A 12,662-nucleotide genomic window follows, 5' to 3' on the forward strand; every position below is an offset into this window, starting at 1 on the left:
ACTAACAAGGGTATCTTTATTATGTTAAAATGTATTGCACTCACATGTAAATATAAGTAAAAACACCATAAATCAGGTAAGAAACATCACCAGATAAGCTGCACTTCCAGGTAGTGTTAGACACAGTTCATGTCTTCCCATGACCAAGCCCTCACACGTTACATCACGCCCACGTGACTTCATCAGAGGGATGGTAGAGGGCGGATGGAGAATACTTATATAGTGTTCCAAAAGTCAATTAAGCGGTGGCCATTTTGCCGAAGTCCTCATATAGCACAATAGCGGCCATTTTTTGTTTGTCTCGGGAAATAGTAAACAAGCGATGGCCATTTTAAAGTAGTTCAATGTGCTCCGGCCGCCATTTTCCCTTAGTCTCAGGAAACATAGTTAAATAGCGGCCATACTACAACATTCTAAATACTAGAACATCCTGAGATGACTATCTTCCCTTAGAATCTAAATGATATAGAAGCATCAACTAACATTAACAGATAACAGGGTGATAATGGCTACATAGTATTACTCTCATAAATAAAGCTGCCATTAACAACTTGGTCTCCAAGCAACATGAACCAGATAGTAGCAAGTGATGCAAGGTACCAGACTGACAAAAACAATATCAGAAACATTGAACCTAAAACTAGGCACTACTTAAAAGAAACTAACCCAATGAAGATATCCCAACCCCAATCCCAAGTTTGAGTAAATATATACTGTAAAAATGAACACAGGGTAATAACAAATGAATACAAATTTAAATAAAAAATTGAACTCCCAAAATATAACAAAGAATTCAGGACTAATCCTAAAGTGAAGCATAAATACTCATACAGTGAGGAACATAAGAATTTGAACACCCTGCGATTTTGCAAGTTCTCCCACTTAGAAATCATGGAGGGGTCTGAAATTCACATTGTAGGTGCATTCCCACTCAGAGACAGAATGTAAAAAAAAAAAAAATTCAGGAAATCACATTGTATGAGTTTTAAAGAATTTGTCTTGCACTGCTGAACATAAGTATTTGAACACCTAAGAAACCGCAAGAATTCTGGCTCTCAAAGACCTGTTACTGTGCCCTTTAAAAAGTCTACCTCTACTCCACTCATTTATCTAACTTAGTAGCACCTGTCTGAGCTCTTTAAAGACACCTGTCTACCCCACAGTCAGTCAGACGCCAACTACTACCATGGGAAAGACAAAAGAGCTGTCAAAAGACACCAGAGACAAAATTGTGGAACTCCACAAGGCTGGAAAGGGCTACAGGGCAATTTCCAAACAGCTTGGTGAAAATAGATCAACTGTTGGAGCAATTGTTAGAAAATGGAAGAGGCTAAAGACGACTGTCAGTCTCCTTCTGACTGGGGCTCCATGCAAGATCTCACCTCGTGGGGTATCACTGATAAGAAAGGTGAGGAATCAGCCCAGAACTACAAGGGAGGAGCTGGTCAATGACATGAAGAGAGCTGGGACCACATTTTCAAAGCTCACTGTCGGTAGAACACTACGCCGTCATGGTTTCAAATCATGCATTGCACGGAAGGTTCGCTTGCTCAAGTCATCACATGTCCAGGCCCGTGTGAAGTTTGCCAATGACCATCTGGATGATCCAAAGGAGGCATGGGAGAAAGTCATGTGGTCAGATGAGACCAAAGTAGAACTTTTTGGTCTAAACTTCACTCGTCGTCTGGAGGAAAAAGGATGAGTTGCATCCCAAGAACACCATCCCTACTGTGAAGCATGGGGGTGGTAACATCATGCTTTGGGGGTGCTTTTCTGTGAAGGGGACAGGATGATTGCACTGTATTAAGGAGAGGATGAATGGGGCCATTTATTGTGAGATTTTGAGCAACAACCTCCTTCCCTCAGAGCATTGAAGATGGGTCGTGGCTGGGTCTTCCAACATGACAACGATCCAAAGCACACAGCCAGGATAACCAAGGAGTGCCTCCGTAATAAGCATATCAAGGTTCTGGAGTGGCCTAGCCAGTCTCCAGACCTAAATCCAAACGAACGTCCTTGGAGAGAGCTGAAACTCCGTGTTGCTCAGCGACAGCCCCGAAACCTAACAGATCTAGAGGAGATCTGTGTGGAGGAGTCGGCCAAAATCCCTGTTGCAGTGTGTAAAAACCTGGTCAAGAACTACAGGAAAAGTTTGACCTCTGTAATTGCAAACAAAGGCTTCTGTACCAAATATTAACACTGATTTTCTCAGGTGTTCAAATACTTATGTTCAGCAGTGCAAGACAAATAAATTCTTTAAAAATCATACAATGTGATTTCCTGAATTTTTTTTTTTAATTCTGTCTCTGAGAGGGAATTCACCTACAATGTGAATTTCAGACCCCTCCATGATTTCTAAGTGGGAGAACTTGCAAAATCGCAGGGTGTTCAAATACTTCTGCTCCTCACTGTAAGTAAAAGAATTGGATTAAAAATCACTGGTAAAACAATTTAAATCTATTATTCGAACCACTAGGGGGCAGAGTATCAAAAGTGTGAATCAAGCTAAACTCATGTTGGCTAATAGTACGTGTTTTGTGACTGCCTCTCCAGTGTTTCCTATAACTTTCAATACCCCAGAACCCAAGATGGGTTGTATCCTTGTTATGCAGTTTTATATATGTTCCTTAATCCTTACTCAACTGAGTTGAGATCAGGTGATTGACTCAGCCAATGCAGAATATTCCGCTTCTTTTCCTTCAAAAGCTCCTGGGCTGCTTTTGCAGTGTGTTCATTGTCCATTTGTACTGTGAAGCGCCGTCCAATCAACTTTGCTGCATTTGGCTGAATCTTGGCTGACACTATATCTCAAAACACTGCAGAATTCATCCAGCTGCTTGTGTCTTCTGTCACATCAATAAACACCCAGTGCCACTGGAAGCCATGCATGCCCATGCCATCACACTGACTCCACCATGTTTTACAGATGACGTTGTGTGCTTTGGATCATGAGCTGTTCCAAGCCTTCTCCACACTTTTTTTTCTTCCCGTCATTCTGGTACAGATTAATCTTAGTGTCATCCGTCCAAAGAATGCTTTTCCAGAACTGGTCTGGCTTTTTAGATGTTTTTTGGCAAAGTATAATCTGGCTTTTCTATTCTTCAGGCTTATGAATGGCTTGCACCTTGTGGTGAACCCTCTGTATTTGCTCTCGTGAAGTCTTCTCTTGATTGTAGACTTTGACAATGATACCCTCACCTCCTGGAGAGTGTCCTTCACTTGCCTGGATGTTGTGAATGCGTTTGTCTTTACCATAGAGAGGATCCACCACTGTTTTCTTCCATGGATGTCCATGCCTTTTTATGTTGCTGAGCTCACCAATGCATTCTTCTTTCCTTAGAATGTAGCAAACTGTTGATTTGGCCACTCCTGATGTTGCTGCCATCTCTCTGATGGATTTGTGTTGTTTTTGTAGCCTTACAATGGTCTGTTTCACTTGCATGGACAGTTCCTTTGAACACATGATGTAGGTTCACAGCAATAAATTCCAAATGCAAATACCACACTTAGAATCAACTCCAGACCTTTTACCTGCTTAATTTATGAAGAAATAATGGAGTAGCCCATACCTGGCCATGAAACCGCTTTTGATTCAGTTGTCCAATTACTTTTGTTCCCTTGAAAAAGGGGGGATGGCTACTCTTAAGAGCTGTAATTCATAAACCCTTCCTCCAATTTGGATGTACCCTCAAATTAAACCTGAGAGTGTGCACTTTCAGCCCATATCCATTATATAATTATACCTTGAATATGTTTTGTTAAATACCTGAAAAGTATTTTAAATTGTGTCTGTGTCCAAATATACAGTTGTGTTAAAAATAATAGTGTGTTGAAAAAAGTGAATAAAGCTCAAAATCCTTCTAATAGCTTTTATTTCCATACACACAAATGCATTGGGAACACTACACATTCTATTCCAAATCAAAACATGAAGAAAAATATATCAAATTTGTGTTGTTCCTTTAAAAAAATTGAAGAAAAGGGAAGACTGTTCAAAAAAAAATCAGTGTTTGTATTCTTCTTTACAAACTCAAACATTCACTATGTAAACTGAAAAATGTTTGAAGATTTTGCTTTCCTTTGAATCACTTAATTAATATTTAGTTGTATAAGCACTGTTTCTGAGAACTGCTGTACATCTGTGTTGCATGGAGTCAACCAACTTCTGGCACCTGTGAACAGGTATTCCAGCCCAGGATGATTGGACTACATTCCACAGTTCTTCTCTATTTCATGGTTTTGCCTCAGAAACTGCATTTTTGATGTCACCCCACAAGTTTTCTATTGGATTAAGATCCGGGGATTGGGCTGGCCACTCCATAACGTCAATCTTGTTGGTCTAGAACCAAGATGTTGCACGTTTGCTGGTGTGTTTGGGGTCGTTGTCTTGTTGGAACACCCATTTCAAGGGCATTTCCTCTTCAGCATAAGGCAGCATGACCTCTTCAAGTATTCTGATATATTCAAACTGATCCATGATCCCTGGTATGCGATAAATAGGCCCAACACCGTAGTATGAGAAACATCCCCATATCATGATGCTTGCGCAACCATGCTTCACTGTCTTCACAGTGTACTGTGGCTTGAATTCAGTGTTTGGGGGTCGTCTGACAAACTGTCTCAGGCCACTAGACCCAAAAAGAACAATCTTACTTTCATCAGTCCACAAAATGTTGCGCCATTTCTCTTTAGGCCAGTCAATGTGCTCTTTGGCAAATTGTAACCTCTTCAGCACGTCTTTTTTTCAACAGTGGGACTTTGCGGGGGCTTCTTGCAGATAGCTTGGCTTCACATAGGAGTCTTCTAATTGTAACCGTACTCACAGGTAACTTTAGACCTTCTTTGATCTTCCTGGAGCTGATTGTTGGCTGAGTCCTTGCCATTTTGGCTGCTATTCTATCCATTCGAATGGTAGTTTTTCGCTTTCTTCCACGTCTTTCAGATTTTGGTTGCCATTTTAAAGCATTTGCGATCATTTTAGCTGAGCAGCCTATCATTTTCTGCACTTCTTTATATGTTTTCCCCTCTCCAATCAACTTTTTAATCGAGGTACGCTGTTCTTCTGAACAATGTCTGGAATGACCCATTTTCCTCAGAATTTCAGAGAGAAATGCCCTGTAACCAGCATGTACAACATTTGCTGCCTTCTTTCCTTAAATAAGGGCAATAATTGCCACCTGTTTTTCAAAGAATGAATGACCTCACAAATAGAACTCCACACTGCTATTATTTTGAACATGCCCCTTTCAATTAGTGATTCAATTACACAGATTCAGCAGCATGCATGTCATGACTGTTGGGTCTGTTGGATTTCTAATACTCTACTACACCTGCTAGTAAATTATTTGCCATGTAGAAATATAATTTCTACCAAAAACAGTGATTGATCAGGTTAGTGATGTCTGACTGCTATTATTTTGAACACAACTGTAGATGGACCTAACTGTAGGTCTCAAATTTGCTTAATCTTTTTTTAGGGGCATACTTTAATCCTTTATCCAATACCTGCAATTCTTCAATAGTTAGAGGTTTACCACTGAGATTGAACACACCCTCTCCTATTGTTCTTGTTTTCTTTTGTTTTCTTTTTCCGGCTGTACAGCCTCTCTGCTTGGTGGGCGTCTTCTTATCCATCCATCTTGTGCTCTTCTTCTGGGTGAATAGTCCTCTCTCGTTCTCCCTAAAAAAGATCTATTATGTCCATAATCAGCCTGATGATGATTATGGCAACGTTCCGGTTCCCTTTCTTCTCTTAAAGGAGCATACCTATTGTATGTGGGAATCGGACTTTGTTCATACGGTCTATAAGGTCTGTAATCTTGCATAGGTCTTCCTCTATTCCTTTGATACGGCTCATCCCTATTCCAATATACATGTTGTTTTTTATATTGTTTCTTGTTTTAGGGTTTTCTCCATGGAGTTCTAGGTGTTTGTTTCCACTGAGGGTTCTTCTGGTATTGACCCCGTTTTCTTGGGGTATAGTCCTCTTTCACACAGTAATTTCTGGCTACCGACATTGATGTTTCTTTGCTTATTTTGATCCTTGCTCCCCTCTCTGGGGTGGAACATGTGGATATAAGATCTGTTTCACCTAATTTGGTTTGCCATTTAAAGACCTGATAGGTCCTGTAATCGCCCATATCTCGTTGAAATTTCTTACTTTTCCTTAGTTATGCTTCTTTATCCTTACTGGACAGATCTTTATTAAGTTGTGTCATACTTGTTCCTTATTCTGTGGTCCCCTTTAATGGTTCCATTTCATCTTTTAATTCTCCAATTTGCTCTATTTTTCTCAACTTTCTTTGTTTTCTTTTGAGTAGAAACTTCAAACCTTCCACCCTTTTTCAATAAAGGTGAACCATTCATCCACTGATTCTTTGTCCATTAAACCATCATTTATAGGGATTTTTCATCTCAATGTTCTAGGAATGATATTTACTTAAGAAGATAATAAAATATATAGTAAGCGCTCCTCAACAATTTAAAGCAGCTGAACATTAAAGGAAAACACATAAAAAGTCCCACAATTCATATATAGACAGAATGCAGCGCTCTTAAAGAAAATTAACAATAGACACAGTCCGGTGAAAACAGTGCTCCGTGGTTCCCAGTGCAAATGGTAGAAATTCAAACTAACCAGAAAGCGTATGGGTAATACGCATGTATATATATATATCCTGAAGACTCCCCCTCTCCTCTCAGGTCTGGTCAGAGAAATGGCTGGGAAAGATGGTAATCCTACGCCCTCATGTGGTGAAAAGGTGGTCCAGCAGGTCAGAGAAGTATCAATCTGGATAAGCCTCCACAGGAACTGACACAGGGATCACTAGGGCTGCAAGGATTAAAGGGGCTCCTTAGCCCTTGCTGAATTTCTTAGAAAGCTTCATCACTTGCGGATATGTAGTTGGCACAGAAAACCCAGTAAGATATTGGAAGGATTTCATCAGCTAACCTCATTAGCACACACCTGTGGCTGTCTTCCCCCCTTCCAGCAGATCACTACCACCCACTTCCACAGGTGCACAGTTTTCCAATGCATTGCATTGGAAAATTGTGCACCTGAGAAGAATCGGCTGCTAAGATAGCACTGGATTTTATGGGCTGGTAGTTTCTATTTTAACTCATGCATCATATGTCTTAGGAGACTTTGTTCCAAAATCCATGCAGTCAGGAATAATTTTATTTCAGTAAACCCAGTATCTATGTGGATAAGAACCTCCCTACTTTTCTCAGGCAGATCAGCATGAAAGTCGGTCAAATAGCATTTTCTGAAGAAGCAGTCATGGTAGGGCACATTGCAAACAATGTGCAGGGGATGCATATAGTTTCTAGAATTAGTAGGTTTGCTAATCTGCTAGTATAAGTTTTTCCTCTAAAAGGTGTTTGTTTTGCAGATGTTTTATGTTGATTTTATTGCATGAAGCAACATTCTCAACATATAATTTGTACAGACTATTTACTAGTGTTGTAGACAAAACAACTTTACATTTTTTTCCATGTATTGAAATTACTTGCAGGACCCTCGAAAAGGCTTTGGTATTGCTATTGGTGGGGGCAGAGACCATTCAGTTAGCAAAGATGGCGATCATTCAGTCATTGTTTCAGACGTTGTTCCTGGGGGACCTGCTGATGGTAGATTACAGTAAGCAAAATTATTATACCGTTTCCACATAATTTTCATTGGGGTCATTGATTTTCTGATATATATTTTGAATTCTGCAGGACAAGGGATCGCATTGTGATGGTGAATGGGGTTTCATTGGAGAATATGACCTCATCATTTGCAATTCACACTCTGAAGTCCTGTTTGAAGACGGCCAATGTGGTAAGCAATTGTTTTACATGTTTCAACACATAACCTGACTTGAAAACATGGTTATTAAAAATGAAGTTCTGTTAAAAGAAACAAATAATTTAGGCAGCAATTAAATATTCACAATAATGGATATCTGTTTGGTGAATTTTAAGTCGCACTTAGGATAAGGATAAGTTCACCTTTGGGAACATGTTACATGTTCCACCTATTTTAAGGGTGGAGCATGTAACATGTTTCCTCTCCTGCAGCTCTCCCCTTGATCCCTCCCTCCCTGTAACATTGGGCCTAGGGATCTTCTCCTTGCACCCGCTGTCACAATGTAGAAAGAGCGCAGTTGTGTGGGCTGTCTTGTTCATTCCCCCACTTGTGTGAATGAAAGAACTACAAGTACTGACAGCCTTTGCGGCTGATTACTTGTGGTTCTCAATAAACTATGGGGCACTGATGAGCATTCTTATAGTTGATTGATTTTTTTTTTCCCTCAACTGCAGTTAACTGCCTGCCCATATCAGAGGTACGAGCAGACAGCTGCACAGACAAGTCTGCATGAGCCTGACACTGCACCCAAGATCTGCTGATCGCGGGTGCAATACCTTACAGGCTCCTAAAAAAAAAAAAAAAAAAAAATTTATAATAATAAATGCACTTTTTACCTGCAAAAAAGGTGCATTTATTTATATTTTTAAAGATGAATTATTTATCCTTTAACATTCTAGTATAGTGTATTTTTAGTATTTCTGTATTGACAGATTCACGTAAGAGACACTGACACCTTGCCCATGCAGGTCAAAGTAACATTGTGTCTGCAGAGGGCATCTCCTGATCCCTAGATACTAACCATGCCAGCACTCCCTCACAACGCTTTACTCTTCCGCAGCTGGAGATAAAAATGCCTGTGTTGGAAGTGGTGACAGCGATTGACCTAACGTCTGGCTACTATGCCCGAGCACTGTCACAGGAAAGCAGGTCACATTTCTCATTACCTGGAAGTGTCATGTATTCTTGCTGGCTGTGAGGGGAGAGCAATGCCCTTTACAGAGACACTGGGGTATCTCTCTCCTCATTGGCTCACACAGCAGTGGTAGCCATTGGCTCCTGCTCCTGTCATTCACAGCCAGTGAGCCAATGCGGAGAGAGCAGGGGTGGGGCTGGGGCCGAGCCGCACTCCGTGTTCCTGCTCAAGAGTGATTCTGCTTGCGTGCCCCCATAGCAAGAGGCTTGCTATTGTCAGCACTCGGCAAGGGGAAGGAGCCAGGTGGGGGATCCAAAAAGAAGAGGATGTTTGTTATTTTTATTTTATTTAATCTTTCCTTTAGAATCTCTTTAAAATACAAAGTCCTATAGAGGTACTGCGTCCCTTTTGTATGTATTTCCTTACTGATTTTTGAGTATAACTGGATAGTAGCTCAATGTTATTTTGCTAGTGGACACTTTTTTTGCAGAGATGTATAACTTGGTTTCTATGCTTTATTATGAAAATATTATAAGTTAGTAATTCATAATAATTTTGTTAAACCAAGAAAACCATTTTAAGCTTCACATTTTTCCATCTTGCACATTCCTACCACAGACTGTGAAACGTCCTCGAAAAATTCAACTTCCTGCAAGTAACTCCATACCCCCAGTTTCCACAGGCCTCTATCACAGCTCCACATTGTCTCACACATCAGAGCGCATGTATTCAAGTTCCCTTCACAAAGAAGGAGGAGAAGAAGCAGATTCTTCTGTAACCTGGAGAGAGAGATATGAGAGTTTCAGCAGGGAGCCACATGAGGATACAGCAAGAGGCTATGAAGGGGATTCTTCCAGTGGACGTAGCTCAGGTGGATCTACTCACCGTTCCTCTTACCACTCGAGACAGCACAGGATAAAGAGTGGTGGAAGTGGAGTGGGAAATTATTCAAGGAGGAGAAATGGGAAGGAGAAACAAGTCTCTGACAGGGAGTCAGTTGGCTCAAACAGATGGAGAGAGACTAGTAGTGGCAGGCGGTACTCTGGAAGTGATGCAGCAGACTATTCAAGAACAGACTTGGGAAGTGATATTGTAGAAAGGCCATATAGTGGCCTTGAACTTGTGTCTGGTTTCAAGCGACTGCCAATTCAGGATGTACCATCCAAACCTGTAAAGACTATATTAGTGAAACAAAAAGAAAACCAAGGTATGTTCCACTTTGCTGACATAAGTCTACTTTACCACTACATCGTTTTTCCATGCTGGTAAGTAATTTTATACCTTTTTATTAGGTGATTTTTTTTTTTTTTTTTTTAAGCATAGTTACATTAACACTACCCAAAATTAAAACCCAGTGCATTTACTTGTTTGCCTCTGTGATCAAGCCCTGGTGAGCGGGCCGAAGCGGTACAGAGGGTGTGGCTAGATTGGCTGCTGAGGCCATCCTATACACCGAACTCCAGCGACTGGTCTGAGCAGCGTCCATTCCTCTATTGCTTACAAGTTACTGGAATATTTCACAGAAGCTGCTCCCCTTTTCAATACCGGCAGGGTGATCTTTTGTTTCGCAGCTTAGAGAGCTGCCACAAGCTCTTTCATACAGTCTGCCTCAATATATTGTTTTTTTGTTGTGCTTTTGCAGAATATGGCTTGAAGCTTGGTAGTCAAATCTTCATTAAACATATTACAGAAACAGGACTGGCTGCTCATGAAAAATCTCTACAGGAGGGAGATCTAATTCTTAAGGTAATTAAAACCAATCCTTTTTTTTTTTTTTTTTTTTTTCTTTTTTGTATGCAACACTATTTGGTGATCTTGTATGTCAGAGTTCAATCAGGTAAATGCAGAATTAGCCCAAATTTATTTTGCCAGTGCAATCTTATTTAAAAAAAGATCTGTCTTTGGAGAAATCCGTAGATTGCCACTGCTGACCGACTTCGGAAAATTCTGTTTACTTGGCTGCCAGATTGATCCTCGTTTTAACAATCAGCGACTGACCAAGAACAGAAATGCAGATTATGGGTTGTGTCATTGGCTGCGTAATTGCTTTGGGACAATGACTCAGAGTATTTATGCTTGAGAATCAGCCTGACGGTGAGACAGTTGTTTTCAGTAAGGACAACCTACATATTTATTTTATGACAAGTTTCCAATAAAGAAGAAAAGACTTTTATAAAAATAGACCAGACCTAAGGGTGTGGGGATACCCTTAGGAGTGGTATAGTATACTAAAGAATAGAAAAATCTATGATGGAGATTAACATGTTATGAAACAGAAACTAGATATGAGTGTAAAGGTAAGGTTTGTCAGTCACCATGGCACCAACAACAAAACAATCGCTGAAATGACAAAAATGTATATCCTAATTGTACAGTACAGGATACAGGCTGAATATTTGGAGAGCCAAGGTTGTCAGTTGGTACCTTCAGATAATTGGACACTGGCAAGCTTTTGAGGATGTTCCCTGAGCGCCTACCCCACTTCATGAGTCCATCATTTTTTGTTAATTTACGAAGGTGGCTGACCTCATTTATGGATAAATTAGTTTAATCCTAACTGTTTTATTATTTAATCTTTTGGATTTTTAATCATCTCTTAAGTCAACTTCACTGCCTTCTAAATTCAACAATAGAAGCAGTGCACCCGGTTCAGTTCAACCTTGGAAAAACCTGTGTGAAGGGTCTATAACGTTGCTTTGGGCACTGGATCCTGCATGGGTGCTCACCAACGTGTGTAGTTATCCACAAGGTTCTATACAGGTCGAGGGCCTTGGTTCATCCCTATGGAACCCAGACCCTGAAGACGGGGCGTATGCCCACAGAGGTGAGCGAACCCCGAACCCTACATAGGGGACAGTGACATGGACATGTAAGACAGAGTCTCCCTGTATCTCTAACTGTTACTGTAAAAACCAGAACTGTGTATGGAATTAATTTTACACTGTATGGTGTAAATGTTTCAAACTCAACCACTCAGAGCTTAGTCTCAGGTGGATGACCAGATTTTACATCGCACCACAGGTCACACAGTTTACAGCCACTTCCGCCTAGAGCCCCTTATAAGGTATTAAGGCGCTTCCTCCCACCCTGTACCTACGGTGGAAACCAGGCAAAAGGGAGATGCATCAAAAGCTCAACCAAGCTTGCACGACACTCAACCTCAGAGTGACAATGCTTCCCTTGCACTAGTGCGCAGGACTTTAACACCAGTCTGTGCTACTGATTCTAGCTATATCTCAGGCCCACAACAGGTGGCCTACCTAAGACAGACTTTCTGCAACTATGTCACAATTCCTCAGAAAACTCAAGGCCTTAATAAAGCCATTGCTGTCCTAGGCTCAAAAATGCCAGGCTCCTTCTCCAGCTTCACCATCTCTATTTGTGTTTGGATCCCAATATACCTGTCCTAGAAGGAGCAGACATAAAAGGAAATGAAGTGGACTCTGAAGTGTTAGAGGAAGTAATGTGCGATTTCTCACCCCCAGGCTCCTACACACCAGTTCTTAATAGGGTTAAATTAAGGAGCAATAAAATATCTGACAGTCGATCTCACACTTTGTATGCAATCTCTTGCAACCAAGCTACAAACTGCAAGAATATTGATAGATAGACACAAGGATCTTAGCCATCAAAAAGATGTTTCCTTCAGAGATTGTGGCATAATCAGTAAATTTAAAGTATAAATGTATTGCATCCAAAATGACATTATTGAATCATCAATTTAATAAAATAAAACCACATCCATCATCCATCAATAAGACAACGTTGTCTTTACCATTTTTAAGGGATTTATGTGGTGAAAAGAATGTTGTCTTATTGGTGATGGATGTTTTATTTTATTACAACTGATGATTCACTAATGTCATTTTGACACAACAAATACATTTTTATTTG

The 12,662-nt window shown here is 40.5% G+C and overlaps 1 protein-coding gene across 2 annotated transcripts in view; it reads left to right on the plus strand.

The window, feature by feature from the left end:
- The window catches only part of TJP3 (tight junction protein 3), a 246,948-nt gene that overhangs the window by 84,958 nt on the left and 149,328 nt on the right, over positions 1–12,662 (plus strand). For both annotated transcript variants that reach the window (XM_089687405.1, XM_089687404.1), the window contains exons 3-6: positions 7,518–7,642; positions 7,723–7,825; positions 9,387–9,975; positions 10,411–10,514. In XM_089687405.1, coding sequence (XP_089543531.1) covers positions 7,518–7,642; positions 7,723–7,825; positions 9,387–9,975; positions 10,411–10,514 — 921 coding nt within the window. The remainder of the gene's footprint in view (positions 1–7,517; positions 7,643–7,722; positions 7,826–9,386; positions 9,976–10,410; positions 10,515–12,662) is intronic.

This window comes from Staurois parvus, unplaced genomic scaffold (genome assembly GCF_062004578.1).
Source record: "Staurois parvus isolate SC_StPar_1 unplaced genomic scaffold, SC_StPar_1.0 ptg000425l, whole genome shotgun sequence".
NCBI classification, from domain to species: Eukaryota; Metazoa; Chordata; class Amphibia; order Anura; family Ranidae; genus Staurois; species Staurois parvus.